Genomic DNA, 21,139 nt, shown 5'->3' with positions numbered 1-21,139 from the left:
TGTTTCTGTGTTATCCCCTGTACCGTAGGGCGATTGGAAAATGGCAGCTTATTATGGTTTTCAAAAAGTCTTTCAATCTTTTTGTCATAATTTTTCGATGATTTTAAAAAAATGAATTTCGGGTTTGGGAAAATTTGGGGCAAAAATTTCCCCGATTTTTGGGTTGGAACCCAGGACGATTTTTTTTTTTAACATGGGGCCGTATTGTGGCATGTTTTAATCTGGAAAAAATCGCCTTTTTTTAGATTTGGTGGACAATTAATTGGCACGAGTATTTCTGACAACGGGTTTTTTCTGCTTCTCTCCATTTTTTGTAATAGTTACGCTCTCACGTGGAAGATTTGTTATTACCTCGAGATGAGGTCAATACATACAAAACAAATTTAAACCCTAGCATTATTATTTTGTTGTTGCTAGCCCTAAAAAATGTGAAGAAAGTGCTTTTCTTTTCTTTAATTTAAATAGGGAAAGGTTTGTATGAAACAGTGTCAGACAAAGAAAAATTTTAAAAAAATCACCCCCCCCCCAAAAAAAAAAAAATTTAAAAATCACCCAAACCCCCTCGGGACCCCCTGATTCCCAAACAGACGCAGGTCAGAGTCGAAAAAGCAGAATGAAAAATAAAAAAAATTTAATTAAAAAAAAAAAAATTTAAAAAAAAATTAGCTAACCTCGGGCCCGTGAATCCCGGTCGTTGGGACGGGTATGTTATTGTATTCTTTTTCACGAAAATTTAAAAAACCCAGGTCAAGTGTAATTATTTTTAGGTCTGTTTAAACCCCAAATTTCCCTTTTAGGTATTGTTGTATTGGAAATCTAAAAAAAAAAGGGGGTAAAATATTTTTCCATTACAACAAGGTTAACAACTAGGCCCTAAGCGGGTTCGGATGAAAACCTGCATTTAAAATTATAAAACTTCACCCCGGGGCAATGGCTTCACAAGGGTCGAGTTTCCGCTATTTAAACCTCGCTTTGATCATAACAAATCTGAAAACCCAAAGGGGGTTAAATTTTTTTGTATTCTTTTGCTTTATTGGATGTTTATGACATATTTTTTGTTTTTTTTTCCTTTAGGCCCCGTTTCCCCCTCGAATTTTTTGAAAATTAAAAGGGAAGTTTAAAAATTTGAGTTTTTTTTAACTTTTTTGGGGAAAAAGAATTTTAGATTTAAAGCTAGAAATTTTGTTGGGCTATAGAAAAAAAAAACCCAAAAACAATTTTCTCATGCTGCACAAAAGGTAACGAGAAAATTTAGAAAATTTTTTGTTTTTCACCGACCAAGAGATAAAATGAGCTGATGTGGATACTTATTTTTAATCTCTCTCTCTCTCTCTCTCTCTCTCTCTCTCTCTCTCTCTCTCTCTCTCTCTCTCTCTCTCTCTCTCTCTCTCTCTCTCTCTCGTCTTGTCATTAATTATTAATTAATTGTCGCAACTCAGTGTTTCGAAGATAATATTCGCATTTTGATTTTATCAATTTCTCTGTCAAATTCAAGTTAGCCATTTATTTTTTAAATATTTTCGTTTCGGGCAGAGAATTCCATCGGATGGTGCTTGAACTTGAAATTCATCCTGAAAAAAACGAGTTGACATTGCAATTGCATGCGGGACCTGGTGATGTCTGGTGTATGAGTATGATCATGAGTCGAGTGCTGTATTCTTTCGTTTTGAATTTGAATTTGAATAAGGCTTTTTTAAGGCTAGACGGTCTATCAATTGGGTTGTTGTCAGTCCCTGGCTTTTTGACTTTTTGTATGAGAGTGACTATTCTCATCCTGGAATGAGAATAGAGGTAGTGGCACCTTCTCACTATTCTCACCCCCCCCCCCCACTCGCCCCTGCCCCTCCTCTCACCCACAGGTTAGTCTGTGCTCTCACCCAACCATCATCATCTCTCACGTGACTGCTTTTAGTGATCCTGGACGTAAGGAGAGGAACATACTCAATGAACACCTTGCATTCAGCGAACAGACACCCCTCCCCCTTTTTTAAAAAATCGACTTTTGTAAAGTACCTCTTATGGAACTAACTAATCTCAGATGTTGAAGACCAGTGTTTGAAATTTTATGACCCAAATGTTTATAAAATGGCTGCCTGATCAGTTGAAGCATATTGGAGTGGACATTGCTCTTGGAGACTTCAAATACAACTCTTATAAATGTCTTTGAATAAAAATAACATTAGTCAATCTGTTACCGTAAAAAATGTCAGTCCGTTACCCTACAATAATACCTTAAATGATAAATTTCTCGAACAATTATATTACAGTGCTAAAGTCATTTATGTAAGAACAGAAAATCTGAAATAGTGAGTCTGTACAACAATCACATCTTTTGTAGATGAAAAAATACTGTTTTAACGGTAATGGACTGACATACAATTTCCCAAGGTCATTAAAACAACCGATATGGACAAGATTTCATTAAAATCGTAAATTTGAATGTTCATATACGTTCCTGATACTTATTATAATTGTTTTAATATCAATAAACAACAGCAAAGGTGGCTATAATTTTGTAGAAGTTGCAAAATTTATAATATTGAGAAAATATTCTTTTCGTTCCTCAAATAGCGGATACCCTTACATAAAGCTACAATAAGCATTCTGTACCACAAATATGCACGAAACATCCTTATATTCATAATCCTGAATGAATTTCCAACAAATTGGTACCAAATTTTAATATGTTCTTAAGAATTTGTAATCCACCCCCTCGGTTTACATTTTCATGGAATTGCCCTTTTACTTAATTACAACATCCAGGCAATATCTTTGGTATTGTATCACTGCCTTGCATTCGTCACTTGTCACACCCCTCTCTTTAAATGCAAATAACCCATCTTACCTATTATTGGACGTGTCCAAGTGTCACATTATCGCTTTGATGCTCTTTTCATCTATTGTTTTAAATCCACTAATAAGCATTTTGTACATTAATATGTGCTTGAGAAGGATGCAGAGAATATCGTATACTGCACACAAAACGAACGAAGAAGTGCTAAAACAAACATACCAACAAAGGAAACTAATGCCCTTAATAGTGGATCGACAACTATCCTTTTTCGGACACATAGTAAGGAAAGATAAGAATGAATACCTGGCAAGTTGTGGAAAAATACCTGGTAAACGCGCCCGGGGGAGACAAAGAAAAACACTCATAGACCAACTGAAGGGCTTCACCAGCCTAACAATCCAAGAGCTGTTTGAAAAGGCAAGAGACAGGGAGGAATGGAGAGAGATAATTCATGCAGTATCCGAAGCCTGGACCAGGCATGGAACCTAGAAGAAGAAGACATTAATATCATGACACAATTGTGTCATTCAACGTCATAGTGTGTCTGTCGTTCCATGCGCCTGATTCGTCTGAAATCCAACACCTGCCATTCCAAATTCCTACTTTCACACGTCATTTTAAGCGTTTTTTCAATCCCAGCGTGCAGTCGAGATCTTTTTCTGACCCTCCTGTCCACCCAGCAGTGATTTGGGTAGCTGGATCTCTTAGATTTGGTGAAAGTACTTTGTGATAGAATAGCATCCTATCCAAAGGGTAGCAAGCAATTGCTATTGTCAGTTTCAGGCTCTATGGGCCAAATGGCTTTGAATGACTACTTTATAAAGAAGGCTTTCGTCCACAAAAAGTTTAATTTTTTATCCTTTTGACTCAGCATATCATTGATTTAAATCAAAAAAAGAAGTGGGCCTAAAACTGTTCCTGGAGGTGCACCTGACAGGACTGGAAGTGATGATGACATTTTGCTCTCAACAATGACTATTTGGGATTGCATAGAAAGAAATGATTTAATCCATGCGTGGGTGGTTTTTAAGATCCCATAGTCAGTGATCAAGCTTGTTCAAGAGGCTTGTGGTGCACTTTATCAAATGCTTGGTTGAAATCCAGAAGAATGGCATCTGTCTGGCCTCCTTTATTAAATTAGCAAAATCATTACAAGTCGTGATCATTTGTGACTTGCGCAAACAATGTTTGTGAAAGCCATGTTGGAAACCAGTCAACACATTGTGGTAATCAAGGTGTTTCATGATATTGGTGCATATTACATGTTCCAACAGTTTACATGATATTGATGTGATAGATACTGGTCTATAGTTTTCAGCACTTATTGAAAAATGAGCTTCAGGTAGATTTCTAGTTCTATAGATGGATAAGATTAAAACTTATCTATCAACTGTGCTGCTTTTACTTCAACATTTTCTTAATTTCTGTTTAAGTTAAAGTACTCATGCTATTTTCATTGTTTTGGATCAATTTTTTAAATGTCAAATTTCAGTATTGATTCTTATTTTTATTTTTTGCAGTTCTTCATGGTTACGGTGGAATCAGAAACTGGATTTGTAATTTGATGAAACAATACATCTGAGCCTCGCCAGTGAAAAAAAAAAATATATCAGCAGTCATGGAAATGGAAATAGATTCAGATACAGCTAATCCTAACACTATCAGAAAAAGAAATAATCCATCTTCTTCAAAGCAATTCAGACTTCCAATTTTACACAGCAAAGACAAACAGACAATATTTAAATCTTATCTTAATAATAAAAATAATTTTTCTGAGGAGAGGAAATCACAGTTTACAGAAATGACAACAAAAAGTATCCCTTCAGATTTCATACCTTGGTGGGAGTCCTTTACATCAACAGAGAGCTCCAGTGAGAGATCTTCTAAAGTTTCTGAAAGTCAAAGTGGTAGGTAAATTGTTAGAAGAAATACGTTTTTCTTCAAAAATAAAGATAACGTTGTCCCTCCTGATCCAGAATGCTTATGATTTCCTTTCTTGTATCGAAAAATAAATCCACCCTAAGTTTTACAAGCATTCAACTAAGTGACAATTTTTGTCACATTCTCTCCTTATTTATGTTAAAGATTTTTATTTAATTGTGGATTCAATGTGATCAAAGAATTTGATTTGTGATTTGGTTTTTGGGTTTATTAATTTTTTTTTTTTAGAGATGTAATTCCTTTCTTCTTTGGGCGATTTTATTTATTCTTGTCCCACAACTTATCAAACCAGTCAATAATCAAAATATCATTGCATTTATTTCCTTTTCAGGGAATGGGTTTTACAATTGTTGGTTTGATAAATCAAGTGCAAGTACAGAGGGTGACTGTTGGCTAAGTGGATCACCAACTCAAAAGTATGCGTAATTAATTTTTATTGTTTTTGTTCCCTACTAATTATTATTTTATGTGTTTAGTTACATTTTTGTTGCTTGCCGTGAGTCCTGATTTAGACAGTGATGTATTCAAAAAGGTATTTCTTTTTTGTTTGAGGGGGGGGGGGGGGTGTAGAAGAAAAGGTTTTAGTTTTAGCTGTAACTGTAATATAAAGAAAAAATTAGTATAATGCAAATAAATCAAAAGCGTACAATAACCTTGTTGCACCTATACTATCGTTTTTTACCCACTATTCAAGGTGAGACATCAAGTTGAAAGAAAGTTAGGATTTGATCACGTTAGATCGTTTGAAACTGTCCATTACAAAATCACTCTCCCATGTTTTCAAATCGTGCATATTAGTCTTTTTGTATAATCATCATATGTCATACAATCATGGTATGTAATTCAATGTTATATCTCAATTCAACAAGTGTACTGTAAAGCTATAATACTCTTTCTATATCTAACATTTAAACTTGCCAACATCTAAAGACAAGCATGGGGTAAAAGGTATTTGAATAAGGTTAAATTTTGTGAGGTTTGGTTGGTAGACTTGCTTTGGCATTATAGTATAAGAATGACTGATTAAGAAACTACCTTTTTTTCAAACGTGGTTGGGTCACTGAACAGTCTTCATACCTCCCATGCCCAACTCAGTGGAGGGTGTCATACCAATTAGCATACGACTCCCCTTCTTCCTCTTGATGTTTATTTTCTTTTTTCAAACACTTCTCTAATTCCTTAATTTTTGTATTTTATTCAAGAATTGCATTTAGCTTGTGAGCACTCTTCCTTATTCCTGATAGCCTTGCTTATATTATGGAAACCATTGTGCTGCTAAAATCTAATGATCCTTACATATAAAGGGTTTAATTGTCTTATTTAATGGAGATTAGAGAGAGGATATGTGAATCTGTCAAAGCACTCTTTAAATGCATCATAAGAAATGTATGAAAATCTCACGTCTGACTTTTCTAAAGACGGCACTAAAGTTTGAAAATGGGTTTTTCAGATTTCCTGTCCTTAATTTTTCTTGATTTAATTTTGTTATTATTATTGAGAATATCTTACATTCTATTGTCCATTATATTCAGACCCACATCAAGCACTCAGAGTACTTCTCAAGTTGAAGATATGGTGAGTATTTTCAGTTGTTCTTTGTTTGTTTAGCTTTGTTTTTTGTTATTTTTGGCGACATTATGTGATTGATGTTATAATTTTAAGGAATTAACTGCTTAGTCACATAATCTAAAACATAATGTTTCTAGTTAGCATTAATCATAATGATTTCGAAAAATCAAGAAGTTAATTAAGCTTTGTGTCATTGTGCCATTATTGGTTCATCTATTTACAAATACTTTTATTTCTTTTATATTTTCTAGGAGGTGCCTTCAATTTACGATAATGTCTTATCACATCCTAAGGGCAGAAAAGAACTGAAGAGAGAGAGGAAGGTAAGCTGTTGGTTTTAGATCGAATATGGCTCATTACTGAGAGAAAAGATAATGATTTAGAGGAGTTGACTCTTCCAAGTTGATCATGGTGATTTTTGGTTGTAAGCAGGGCAAATTTTTTATATTGTTTTTTTTTTGTTGGGGTTTTTTTTTTTTTCCCTCAACGATTTCTAAATCGATTTTTGCTCCCTTTTTTTTTTATTACCATCTGATTGTATTAATGAAACAAGAGAGTCAGATAAAAGAAATTCTTATAATCTTTAAATGAACACCACGTAATATTGTTTGTGGGTGAATGTGGGAGGATATACCAAGTACACTTGTTTGTCAATATGCTTGATTGTGATTGTTTTAGTATCAAGGACAATTTAGTTGCTGTACTTTTTAAAATCATTTTAATCAGTCACAAGCTCTGCTATTTCATAAGTGTAACTTTCATGTTTGTTTATTAAAAATTGGCAAAATTTCTGACATCTGTATCATACTTTGATTTGATCTTTCAACCCTGTCAATTTGAATTATATGTTTGGGCTTTTACATTAAAAATGGAAACATAACTGATGCAAATCTTCAATATTTTACAGGAGCAACGCAATAAGACAGCAGGCAAGAAATGGTTCGACATGAAAATGCCAGACCCAGATAGCCAGCTGAAGACAGATATGGAGCTCTTGCAAATGAGACAAGCCCTTCATTCCAAGAAGTTCTTCAGAAGAAATGACAGAAAGACACTTCCCAAATACTTCCAGGTTTGTCTTATCATAATTACATTTTAATCACATGGTTTATGTTTCCTGTTCCATTTATCTCAGCCTTGTTAAAAGACTACTGCTTAATGATGCTCACATCATCTGGCATTAAGTTCCTCTAAATTTTTTTTTAATGTGAACTCATGCAAACCTGTTATGACCTAAGCTTGCTAGATCCTTATCTATTTGCATACCAAATCCACTTCAGATAGAAGATCCACTTTTAATCATCAGAAAATGAAAGAAATTGAAGAATTGATATAAAATGTCTAAATCTATAAATTGTTGAGATTTTCTTTGCTCACTATATAATTATTTTTTTTCTCCAAAATATATAGTAGTTCGTTTCATCATGCTCAAGTAACGATTGATTCAAAAATAATTACAATCCCATTGTAACTCTTAGAATTGCCTTCGACGTTATATCAGATAAAAACTCTTTTCCATATGTTAATCTGTCAAGGTTTTATCTTAACCTTTATGTCGACCCAATATGACAATAGAATTGAACTGAAATACATCATTTTATTTTGATTCTAGTAATCAATTGAGAACATCTCTAATCAAGATATCGATGCCTTATTTTGGGAGTATATGCTTTGACAGTGAGTCTGTGAGTGGAACATATCAAGAAAAGGGGCTATTTAAAAAATTGTATCTAAACTTTATACACAGGGATTTTTTAAATTCGGTATGCCATATTTTTATTGTTCTATTGAATAAATTTCAGATGGGTACTGTGGTGGATGAAGGAACAGATTTCTACAGCAGTCGTCTTACCAAGAAGGAACGCAAACAGACTCTTGTGGAGGAAATGATGGCAGATGTAAATCTTAGACAGTGAGTGGAGCTATTTTATTTACATAGTTAGCCACACCTATACTTAGTTTAAAGTTTAAGTCAGAAATGTCAAATTGTCCCAAAATAACTTCTTGTTATAATTTTACTTTTTTAAAGTACACATTCAATGTGTGTTGTGTGTGTTAATTTTTTTTTTTAAATGTTTGCTTTTGTTTTCAGCACTTAAATGGATATTGATTCATTATGAACACATCGTTTTCTGCAGTGTTACATTCATTTTCTTCATTTCTTAGGAGTGGTCAAATTTCTCACTGGTAATTAGAATTTAGAGGTTTTTTAAATGATACTGAATAGGTTTTTGTGATTTGTATTTCAAATGGGTTCCTTTATATAATAATGTAAGAGAAAACAAAAAGAATGTTGTATATTCTTAGTATGTAATATGTTGTTTTTTCTTAGAATGCTCAGCCTTTTGTAAGGTCTCAGTCGCTCTTATTTGTTCATGGAAGAATAAACCAAGTTGTTGAATTGAACAAATCCGGTCAAACCAAAGTTCAAGGAATTGATTATCGTTTTTTGCTTTATACAAATAGTCACTGAAAATCATAATAAAGTTTAGGGATGTTTCTGATTTTTATATAATCAATGAGTTGCCTACTTTATATTGAAACTAGAGAAGAAAAGAAGTGATAACATTTTGCGCTGGAAGAATGCAATGCTAATAACAGATCTTGAACAGTGCAACTGTTCAGTTTGGATTAAATGTAAATTTTTAAAAGGGTGTATATTTAGTCTAGAAACAAATGCTATTTTTTTAGTTCAGTGCTTTTGGATTGTAAAGGGGGTCCCAATTGCTAAGTTGGTAGAGCACTCGCTTCACACGACAAATGGAACCTGTGTGAAGTCAGATATTATTTTTTTTTCTGATCCCCCTGACCACTCAGCAGTGATTGGGTAGATGAGTCTAATAGATCTAACAGAAAAGACTTATCATAGTTATCACTGTGAACAAAAACTAACACAGAAAGAAAATATCAAGCGCTTCAATTTGTTTCTTAATTGGGTTTCATTGTGTAAATTTATTTAAGTGTTTCATTTACAATGTGATGGACTCTTTTTATTAGTATAGCTCAGTCATATCAATTTAAGCATGCCAATTAGAAGATTTATGAAATTATCCAAATCTTTTCATAAAATGACCTTTAAGAAGTAAAACGTTTGCATAATTATTTTTTTTTTCTCTGTCTTTCTTTCTCAAGGAATGCCAAGAAGAAATATCAAGAGTTAAAAGGAAAAAAGAGATCAAATAAAACAAGATGAAAGTTATCGATGACATCCAAATATTATAGCATTCATAATAAACATATTTTAAATTTTCATTTCTCTTTTGTTTTTGTTTTTTAAATCTACTAGTAAAAAGCCCGCAATTTCACGGGGAAAGAACTATTTTCATTCGATATTGTACCCACCATCATTTAATGAGGGCAGATTGGTAAACAACGCTGTCTGTGTAACTTGGTACATCCTCTGTTGATTTTTCTGTGTGGCCCAACATGAAGTGTAAGCCAATATAGCCTCTGACCTGTGACACAGCAACATACAGTTGTCCGTGTGTGAAAACAGGTTGTGGTAAGAAAATCAACTGCGAAAATAAACCTGAAGTAGCAGACGTGAGAAGATTGAAAGACGATCCTGGGGAGGCTTTCCGAAAGCTCCTACAAAGGGAAACAACTCAAATAATATTCCCTCAACTAACCCCAAGAAAAGATAAAACCTAGTACCTTTAACTAACCCTAATAGTAATAGGAAAAACAAACACCCTAGCACCTTTGCTAAGAATTATGGCTAACCCTAATAATTTTTTTTAATCCTCCGATCTCGAGTTAATCCTAATAGAAAATAAACCCCTCGGACTGCTTTGCACTACTTTTCAAAACTTCACAAATCATAATGGCGGCCAAGAATCAAAACAATTGTCAAATTAGGACATTTTAAACTTTCACAAATCTATCATGGTTTGTTCTAGAGGTTTTTTAAAAATGCTTCTATATGATGACAAATTGAATAGATAAACGTTTGACAAAAGATCAACAGTGAAAATACAAATTGAAAGAATACTGGGGATGTAGGAGCTTCCGGAATGTCTCCCCGATCCTGGGATCGAAAACTTACCTTACAGTAAAGTAGTACATTACTCAGGTGATCATGTTTTGATTGTTGATTGGTAAAATTGAGAGTTTGCCCATAATTCAAAACTAAGTAAAATACACTGATCTAACTTACATGAAAGAAAATGGGTGTCTTGACCACTTTAATCCTGAGGTCAAATGAAGATCTGAAGCAGACGCGAACAGTATCAAGTATTCCATCATAATAAGATGTCTATTTTTGGTTTGTTCGGGCTAGAAGCTAGACTGATACAATGGGTACGATCTATATTACATTTCCATGTGCTCAAGGTCATTGGTCACATTGCAAAGTGTGCTCAAAATGACCCACATAGTGAAAAGTGTTCGCATTTTAAGATTAACCAACGTTACAATTGGTCATTTTGCTCAGCATGATACATGGGTATGTTTACAACGTTCATAAACAAAGCAGCGTGCTTAGATACATTGAGAAAACTCCAATCGTTGTACAGCAAAAATTCATGTGATCGATGAATAGGTTGGACGAATACATGAATATAGATCGTTCCCATTGACAGATAACATTTAACTAAATATTTCCCAGGGTAATAATTATCACATCGATGGCATAAAAACGACAGTAATATTATTTGATGTTGTTAATCGGTGAAACTTATTTTAAATTTCTGTAAATCCGAATACCCTAATGTGATCAAGTGAATAATATCATTATGAATGCCACGATTTGATGAAAAAAAACAATCGGACCCGGACAGCTCCTCACTCAGGAATTTCTGTATTGATGTTTATACTGGACAGATAGAGTTGAGGGTGTGGCCATAAGTTAAACATGGGTATTATCCACCCGAAACCATCACATTGAAAGCATGAAAGGGGCAATAATAATACTTTTTGTCATAAAGATAGAGTTGAGGGTGTGGCCATAAGTTAAACCTGGGTATTATCCACCCGAAACCATCACATTGAAACCATCAAAGGGGCAATAATAATACTTGATGTCATAAATAGATGAAAACTGTTGAAAACTTAGTGTAGATCTGAAATCCTTTAATTAATTAAGTGAATACAAATGAATAATAATGTGAAATTGAATGTAAGCTTCAATTTAATTAGAAAAACAGATCAAATGAACGTTTCAGGTTTCCCCTTTATCAACAAAACAGGATGAATGAAACACCACAGATGACTTCCTGCTGGTGTCACTAATGATTTATACTTATACCGACATCCCTTATTTATTATTTTTTATAAATATATAATAAATAAGGGATGTTGGTATAAGTATAAATCATTAGTGACAGCAGCAGGAAGTCATCTGTGGTGTTTCATTCAACCTGTTTTGTTGATAAAGGGGAAACCCGAAACAATCATTTGATCTATTTTTGTAATTATATTGAAGCTTACATTCAATTTCACATTATTATTTATTTCTTCTAGCAGCAACATTTACATTAAGTGAATACATTATTTCGAATGGAACGATTTGCGCAAAAACGCCAAACTGACAACTTTTTACAGTGTCGAAATTGGTTATTTTTTAGAGTGTTAGTGTCGTCGGTACGTATTTTATGATATCTGTTTGACTCAACGAACTTTCAAACTGACTTTAAATTATAAAAGGAAATCAAGTTATCTGTTTATCTATCTGTAAAAAATACATTTCTAATTTTCAAATCTTTCAGTAGAGTTGTGCGCCGTATAATTTTTTTTTATTGACTCAAATAAGCACAATGTTCTCCACAAGGCTATATTTTTTTAAGAAAGTATTTTAGTTTATAATTGCTTTAGCTTTTGAGTCCTTCTTTTGGAGTGAGACCTTGGTTTTGCCCATGATTGTTTTATTTGCTGCATAGCTGTGAATTTTCGACGATTTGTGCATTTTTGTGATAACGGCACCAAATTTGGCACAAATGGAGACATGGTCCACATTATCAAATTTAGATATGGGCCAACAGACCTTGACGAGCTTGGTATCCATTTTCAAAATGGCTGCCTTTTCAATGATAAACCATATATATATATATATATATATATATCACTGTCCAACTACTTCTGAAACTGTCCAAGAGTCCAAAATCATTACCTATATTTGTAATTCATTGATATTAATATTATGGCACATACTAACATAACGTTTGGACTTTTATTCTTTGTCAAAAGTGAATCGACATTATTAAGCGTATGATCAATATTATAGTTTTAGATAAACTCACCAGATGGAGCTAATGGGTCTAAATGATAGTTTAGGGACTTATAAGTTTAGGTTTAGTTTCTTTTTATAATTTTTGTTTTATTTATTTATTCTTTCTTTATTTATTTTTAATTACAGAATCCTTAAATTCTCCTAAAAGAAAAAAGATACAATACTTGGGTAGAGCTAGCTAGCTCTCTCTCTCTCTCTCTCTCTCTCTCTCTCTCTCTCTCTCTCTCTCTCTCTCTCTCTCTCTCTCTCTCTCTCTCTCTCTCTCTCTCTCTCAAAAAAAAAAAAAAAAAAAAAAAAGAGTAAAAATAACAAAATTAATTAAGGATAATCCAACATGAAGTGGAAATATATGTATAATATGTCACAGTAAATAGTCGAAAGATAATAAAGACACCGTTGCAACCAACATAAAATTCAAGCTTTGCGCTCGAAAAATTAAAATCTAAAGTGGATCGAGAATCGAGAAGGCTGAGAACTCGGCCCATTCGAAATCAGCTGATTTTGCCGGAAAGCTGACTATTAACTATTAGTAAGTACACAAAGCTGAGGACTCATCACACAGTCGGTCCAAAATAGTGCATGAACTATTCCCAGCGTCTTGTCGGAAATGGGCTAAAGACGTATCGTTCCGGATCGGTGCCAGTGGACACGGGTTGCTTTTCTTTTAGTAGTCAGGTATAGGACAATAATGGTGTCGCATTTTTTTTTTCGAAAGACTTGACGACTTTTAGTCGGTTCGACTCTGTTTTGATGTACACGAGGCCTATGACTGTTGTGTCCGTCATTACTGTAAAATTATATTATTCTAGAGTGATTTAATGAAAATCTCGCAATATCAAAATTAGGCTATTTGTGATACACATAGAATTAAACGAATGAGAATACGTACGAAGCCTAAAAAGTGTCCACCAATGAAAGCATTCAGCGCCATTTTGTTGTTGGCTGAGAATGTAGCCTAGTAATTACCATTCATTCGGTATGTATGTCAACATAACGACACAAGAAAAACAACAAACAATATCAAAAATCCACAATAAAATGTTTCAGAACTGTTGCGTATATTTATGGCACAACGAAGCTGTCAAAAAAATGAAGTTAGAGAATGTGTGTAATCATGTATTATAATAACCCGTAATGTGTTTTCCAACCACCACATCATCTACTACTACAACCACCACCACAATATCATCACTAAAACTACTACTACAACCACCAGCCCCACATCATTATCACTACCACTACTACTACACCACCACCAGCACATCATCATCACTACCACTACTACAATCACCACAACCACATCGTCATCACTACCACTACTACTGCAACCACCACCACCATATCATCATCATTACCACTACTACCACAACCACCACCACCACTACTACTACAACCACCACCACATCACTACCTCAACTACTACAACCACCACCACAATAGCATCACTACCACTACTACTACAACCACCACAACCACATCGTCATCACGACCACTACTACTACAACCACCACCATATCATTACCATTACAACTACTACAACCACCACTACCACCATATCATTACCATTACCACTACTACTACAACCACCACAACCACATCGTCATCACTACCACTACTACTGCAACCACCACTACCACCATATCATCACCATTACAACTACTACTACAACCACCACAACCACATCAGCATCACTACCACTACTACTACAACCACCAACACATCATCATCACTATCACTACTACTACAACTACAACCACCACCACATTATCATCACTACCACTACTACTACTGCAACCACCACCACCATATCATCATCATTGAAATATTTTTTTTTTTAATTGAGCTTTATATAGTGCAATATCTACTAAATGTGCTCAAAGCGCTTTACAAGGGGTCCCTGGTCAACATTTAACATGTAGGACGGGACATGACGCCTGTTAGGCGATATTACAATTTTTCGGACAAAGACAACTCTGTTAACGGCCAGGTACTCATTTTACACCTGAGTACGGTGAGAGAATGTGAGTAAAGAGCCTTTTCCAAGGACTCAACTATGCGCCAAGCGAAGCTCGAACACAGGACCTTCCGATCCGAAAGCGACTGTCATACTACTAGACCACATAGCCGCATCATTACCACTACTACTACAAACACCACCACCACATCATCATCACGACCACTACTACTACAACCACCACCACCACCATATCATTACCATTACCACTACTACTACAACCACCACCACCACCACCATATCATTACCATTACCACTACTACTACAACCACCACCACATCATCATCACTACCACTACTACTACAACTACAATCATCACCACCACCACATCATCATCACTATTACTACTACAACTACAACCACCACCAACACCACATCACCTCACTAACACTCAGTACTACAATCACTACCATTAGGTTTTGGAGCTTTACTTCATTTGAAATAAGGAAACTTCGAAATTGTATTTGGCATTGTGTTTATATATCATAATATAATTCTAATCAGTTATCTATTTAGAACTAGATACTATACAATATGTATGCCAAATACTACCCCAATTCCCCTTTCTTGTGTGCGGGAATTCCTCTTTCGACATTGAAATTGAGTGTGAGAGAGTCATCACTACACACATAAACAACAGAAACAATTTAAAAACAAGACTATGACACGCAACCACTCACACACGAGGCTATACTATTTATCCTTTTCTCTATATAGAATAGGACAAGACAAACAATAGCTTGACTCTCGCTACACTTCGCATTGATGTTTGTCGTCTCACGAGTTCAACTCTCGGTCGACCTGTCAATATTCCTTTTTGCCTCGGACGTAATCATTAATAGAATGTTGTGTGGTTTTGACCGTGAAGAAAACCTTAAGAAGTCCCATTTATATCATTTTAGAGAGATCGTTTTTGAATAATTTTGAGTTAAACGAGCGAGCAGCAACTTGTTTTCATGAACGGCCGATCAGCGCTTGTTTACTATGGTAACGCGATTCCCAGCCAACATCAAAATGGCGGATATTTTTCTCATCGAGGCCGCTGGTTGGTTAGCCAATAAGAGCACCGTACGGTTTCCATTGGGTAAATTCCTTGGTGATACATAGCACAATAATCGATGGCGATACAAATTTCATCTTTAAGACTGATAATGTTTTTTAGATCTAAGACTGCATGCAAACTAGCACGCATATTAATATTAGACAGTCGACAAGAAATTAGAAAAACGCGCGCGCTTGAAGTTTGAAGACGATTCGAGATGGAGGCGGTATTTCTGCTTTTTCTTTTCTTTTTTTTTTTTTTAGAGGACAATAATTCGCTTATTCTTCTGACTGATAAATAATACAACCGTTTCGATTCTTTTCTCTTTCATAACCGACCTGTATCTTGCAGGTCTGATTACCCAACGTGTTATGGGCTCATTGTTGAAATGGAAATACGCTCAAACCAACGTAAAATAGTGTACATTACAACATTATTAGAATAAGCTCATAATTGCGTCCATTTACCAGTTATGAAAATATTAAGTGCACCTATCTAGCTCATAACTCATTTTATCTGGAAAATTATGTGTGTACGCATGATTTCTTGTCACCGCCGCTCTCTACTTGTCATGTAAATGTTGATGCTCGAAGCTCGAAGAAGTAAATAACAATGTGAAATTGAATGTAAGCTTCAATTTAATTACGAAAACAGATAGAATGGACGTTTCGGGTTTCCCCTTTATCATCAAACAGGATGAATGAAACACTACAGATGAACGAGATGATGTGGTAGTGCCGTTGTTAGATGAATAAACAAAATATTGATGGGCAGGAAATAGTATGCCCCTTTGCCCATAATGTTTTGTTTATTCATCGGGGAAACCCGAAACGTCCATTCTATCTGTTTTCGTAATTAAATTGAAGCTTACAATCAATTTCACATTATTATTTATTTATACTTGTCATGCGACTTTTCTATGAAACGAACTATAGTCTAGAGGTTTTTCTTCCGGGTCAATTTTACGTGTGTCTTATCGCGATTGGTAAAATACTTGACACGCAGGCAAACTGTAGATACCTGATTACCAGGTTGGCTTTCTGTTGCTAAATCTGGAAGATAATCAGGCAGTAGTATGGACCGTTAGAGACCCTAATGAATACTTGGCCGTGAACAGCGTTGTCTCTGTTGAAAAAAATATGTAATATCGCCTAACAGACGTCATATCCCGTTCTACATGTTAAGTGTTGCTGTTGGCCAGGGGCCCCTTGTAAAGCGCTTTGAGCACGTTTTGTGGATATTTAAAAAAAATAAAAAATTACAGCATAAGAAAAAAGCAGAAATAAAATCCTGCACGCGTTTGATATGCACCAATAGATAGCACATTTTAACATTATCACGATGCTTAATGTGATTCACAGCACATCAGTTATCGTCCTAGAAGGATATGTAGACTGTATGTAACCAAATATCCTCTTCATACAGGACAGCCTGATAGGTGCCTCTTTCTCACACCATCATTATCTACGGTGAGGTGCTCATTTACACCTAAGTCAAGTGAGAAATATATATAAAGTTCATTATCCAAGATCACGACAAGACGCTGTTTACAATCGTGTTCCATTATTCAGTTATTGACAATGTTTAATTATCTAACCCGGCGAGAAATGGTGCTTTGTCTGCCGTCTAGGTTTATATAGCATTTAAATCAGCATCATTCCGCCGTTTGCGTCACCTCTGATTGTCAAGTCCTACTCGAACTACCATTTTATAATATTATTTCATAATTATACCTCGCTCTGCATAATATTCAGTACAACAACAATCATTTGGAAATATTATGACATGGAAATTAAATTTAAGCACCATAGACCTACGTGAAAAAATTCGAGCAAATTAAAGCACTTAAAAAAGATCCCCTGCGATGCAACATTCATGATACGATATTTACTCAACGTAATCACGCCAAAATAATTCTTTGAATCCGAAGTTTGTAAGTAAATAAATAAGAATACCCAATTTGGATTTTAAAAAAAAAAAAAAAAAGATTATTTAGCGCTTTTGGTGGGAAAACGTCTGCCAAGTGTACCGGCAGCCGCTGCAGCACTTATCACTCAACATGATGGCGACAAAATTTCTTATTTGTGTAGCTTTGCTAGCAACGGCCTTTGCCTCTCTTCCAGGGAAAAGAACGCTGGTTTTAGTCGACAACTGGTCAATCAGGGAAACGCATTCTTTATTCTTCAGGAGCTTAAGAGGTAAGTATTTTCATTGACAACTCTCTCACTCTCCACCATCATCAGTCATCACTCAATCACGAATCACATTACATTCCATTCTATTCTTAGTCAGTCACTCAAATCTACTTAACTAAGCTCTTATTCTTAAGCGAACATTTCCAATGTATAGAAACCTTGTAATTGCATAGCATCCTCATCTAACCCTGCACCTGAGCATGCACCTGCAGTTTGTATTTGTATTTTAATTTTGTATTTGACATTTGTGAGTGACCTCATTCAATTCAATTCTCTGTAGAAGTAGAAGAAGGCCGTTGGCCTGAGCTTTAGAGATTTTACGAGACCACCATAACGACAACGAAGCTTTGTTGTCCATCCTTGATGTCGATGTACGTACCAAATATTTTTTTTCTTGTCACGTGTAGATTTTGATTTTGATGATGCGTCAGGCTTTGACTCAAACTCAAAGTGGCTGCCACAATCACGGAGTGCACCCCCCCTCCCCCCCGTCCCTCCCTCCCTCCCTCCCCGTCCCTCCCTCCCTCCCTCCCCGTCCCTCCCTCCCTCCCTCCCTCTCTCTCTCTCTCTCTCTCTCTCTCTCTCTCTCTCTCTCTCTCTCTCTCTCTCTCTCTCTCTCTCTCTCTTCCTCTCTCTTCCCCTCCCCTCCCCAACTCATCGATTTTTAACCATTTGAGTTCAGAGAGTCTCTGAAACATGATTAACCGTAACCCACTCCTTTTAAAGACATGTTTTTTGGGTTGTTTTTTTTTTTTTTACTCCCAAGGTCTGATTTTTAATTCGCTCTGCCTTCTGCCCATGATAAAAGGAAATGTAGTCGTAATTGGCATTTTGTTTGGTTTTGATTTTAATTTGACTTAAGTTCAATACTTGAATTTTTCATCTCCAGACAAAGGTTTTGATTTGACATTCAAGACAGCTGATGATTCAACTCTAGCACTTGTCAAGTATGGGGAATTTTTATATGACAACCTTGTTCTCTTCTGTCCCTCTGTTGAAGGTAATATGATTACAGAATTTTGTGTGTGTGTGTCTGCGTGTGTGTATTTTGTGTGTTTTCCACTTTTAAAATAACCAATTGATATCTAATTTGTATTTTATCTTTCAATGGAAGGTTTTTAAATGTATTTACAGATTCGTTTAAGATGTTCTTGATTGTATAACAGTAAGAAGCATTTGTTTGGCAGATCTCATCAGTCATTTTAAAAATATTTTTTACACCATTAATGATGCATTCATCTAATGACGTTTTTTTTAAAATTCAATATTCCAGAATTTGGAGGATCAATTGATGTTGCTGCTATAACAAATTTTATTGATGGTGGTGGCAATGTCCTGATTTCTGCAAGCTCATATATAGGTAAATAAAAATGTGTGAAAATCAAACAGATATCAGCTAGCACAAAGTTGTACAGTGTAAACTTGATCAATTTTACAGACAGTATATTTTTTATTTCACCACATGTTGTCTGTTGCTTGACTATTCATTGATTTGCATTAAGTAGTACTACAATCCATCGACAGTTCCAGATTTGTTTTTTGTTTTTTCAATTTTATATTGTGCCATATAAATTAATGCGATAGGAAGAAAAATAAGCTAAAAGAAATCGACGAACAAACTATAGAGTTTAATTTGATAAATCAGGTAGCACTTATAATTTGTATCAATGAAATAATATTTCTTATTCAAATTTGTGTTTATCTTGCATTAAAATTGTGCTATTTACATTTTTCAATTTTGAAATTTCAGGTGACCAGATGAAAGAACTTGCTCAGGAGTGTGGTGTTGAATTTGATGATGAAGGCAGTGCCATTATTGATCATCTTAATTATGATGTTGCTGACACAGGAAAGGTAAGAGGCAGATTATTAAGGTGCAGCCAGTAAGCACTGGTCCAGATAATTAATTATTGCTTTACACTTCTTTGATTGGTCTAATTTTGTTCATCATTTTGTTCATCATTCCTTTCAAGATTATTATTGTTATTGTTACAGTGCAACCTCTCTATAAGAATATTAGAAAAAATGGCGTTATAGATGGTTGTTGTTACAGACAGGTTGCCCAAATAAAAAAATAAAAAGTGAGGGGGAGAGGCTTAAATTTCCGTTTCCCCCTCTGTAGTTTATGTGGGTTTGGGATCGGCATGTATGCACTTGCATACTTGGCTACATTTTTTTTTAAATTCTTTTGTTTCGATTTATTATTATTATTATTATTATTATTATTATTATTATTATTATTATTATTATTTTTATTATTATTATCATTATTATTATTTTATTTATTTATTATTTTTTTATTTATTTTATTCTATTTTTTAAAAAAAATTTACACACAATGGTGACTTTCATGTTAATGTTTTGTGAAGAACTCATCGATCTCTGTATGTTTTAGTCTGAGGAGACAATCTCACACACCTTGTCTTCAGCGCGCTCTATCTAGCAAGTTAAAAAGTGATGAACCATTATGGTGCTCCTGGGCAAAGTGCTTGAGAGCATGTATTGGTTGAAAAGCAAGTGTTCTCATTCGCTGCATGTCATGTGAGTAAGGTATAGTATTGGCCAAAGAGTAATCGTTTTCATTGGCTATGTGTGATATAAGTGTGAGTATGGGATATCATTGGCCGAATATTTAAACTTTTTCATTGGCTATGATGACCAATTTCATAAGTAGAACAGCTATCAGTTTCATCGAACCAAGAATTTCAATGTCTTCGGGTTTTTTTCTAAAGTGTATGTAGCTATAGAGAGTTTTTTATTACTAACAATATATACAACAAACAAAAAAATTGGGACCTGGCTGCCATGTCACTATTGAGGGAATGTCGCTATAATGATTGTCGTAATAAAGAAGTTGCGCTGTATTATTGTTATTTATTTTTTATTTTAAAAATAATTATAATTATCAATAATAGGAACAATATTAGTGATGTGATGGTGATGATAATAATAATGATTATAATGATGATGTTAATAATAATAAAATTACATGTAATGTACCTATTGCAGGAATTAAAAAATTGTTTTGATTTCCAGTCCAAATTTACTCCTGTTTCTTTGTGATAAGAACTAAAAAGACATAGTTTTTGTTGCAAAAATATTTTAAAAGAAAAGTCCTAAACCTTACAATGTGATATTAATAATATAAAGAATGAGTGCATTGCACAGCTCACATGAACATAACTGTTTTAAAACTTATTAAAATGTTTCCGTCATAAGATCTTTGTCTGTTTTGAGATGATTGATATTATTATCATCATCATCATCATTGTTGTTATTGCTATTATTATTTCTTGTGATTTGGTGCCTATTATAACCTTTAGGTGTGATTGATTTAAAAAAATTTACACACATTTTC

At 34.5% G+C, this 21,139-nt stretch overlaps 2 protein-coding genes across 2 annotated transcripts in view; both read left to right on the top strand.

The window, feature by feature from the left end:
- Window positions 1-9,556, top strand: part of LOC144970330 (uncharacterized) — a 27,549-nt gene extending 17,993 nt beyond the window's left edge. Inside the window, exons 2-8 of the mRNA XM_078909853.1 lie at window positions 4,315-4,701; window positions 5,067-5,151; window positions 6,268-6,310; window positions 6,556-6,627; window positions 7,212-7,376; window positions 8,107-8,216; window positions 9,437-9,556. Coding sequence (XP_078765979.1) covers window positions 4,413-4,701; window positions 5,067-5,151; window positions 6,268-6,310; window positions 6,556-6,627; window positions 7,212-7,376; window positions 8,107-8,216; window positions 9,437-9,497 — 825 coding nt within the window. The 5' untranslated portion in view covers window positions 4,315-4,412 and the 3' untranslated portion in view covers window positions 9,498-9,556. The remainder of the gene's footprint in view (window positions 1-4,314; window positions 4,702-5,066; window positions 5,152-6,267; window positions 6,311-6,555; window positions 6,628-7,211; window positions 7,377-8,106; window positions 8,217-9,436) is intronic.
- Window positions 9,557-12,237: 2,681 nt separating this feature from the next.
- The window catches only part of LOC144971732 (dolichyl-diphosphooligosaccharide--protein glycosyltransferase 48 kDa subunit-like), a 19,300-nt gene continuing 10,398 nt past the window's right edge, over window positions 12,238-21,139 (top strand). The window contains exons 1-4 of the mRNA XM_078912806.1: window positions 12,238-12,297; window positions 16,948-17,055; window positions 17,583-17,784; window positions 18,671-18,781. Coding sequence (XP_078768932.1) covers window positions 12,238-12,297; window positions 16,948-17,055; window positions 17,583-17,784; window positions 18,671-18,781 — 481 coding nt within the window. The remainder of the gene's footprint in view (window positions 12,298-16,947; window positions 17,056-17,582; window positions 17,785-18,670; window positions 18,782-21,139) is intronic.

The sequence above is a fragment of the Berghia stephanieae genome, chromosome 4 (genome assembly GCF_034508935.2).
Source record: "Berghia stephanieae isolate SIO BIC M18660-M18661 chromosome 4, UCSD_Bste_1.3, whole genome shotgun sequence".
NCBI classification, from domain to species: domain Eukaryota; kingdom Metazoa; phylum Mollusca; class Gastropoda; order Nudibranchia; family Aeolidiidae; genus Berghia; species Berghia stephanieae.
The sequence above is the reverse complement of the archived record's forward strand: the minus strand, read 5'-3'. Positions and strand labels throughout refer to the sequence as shown.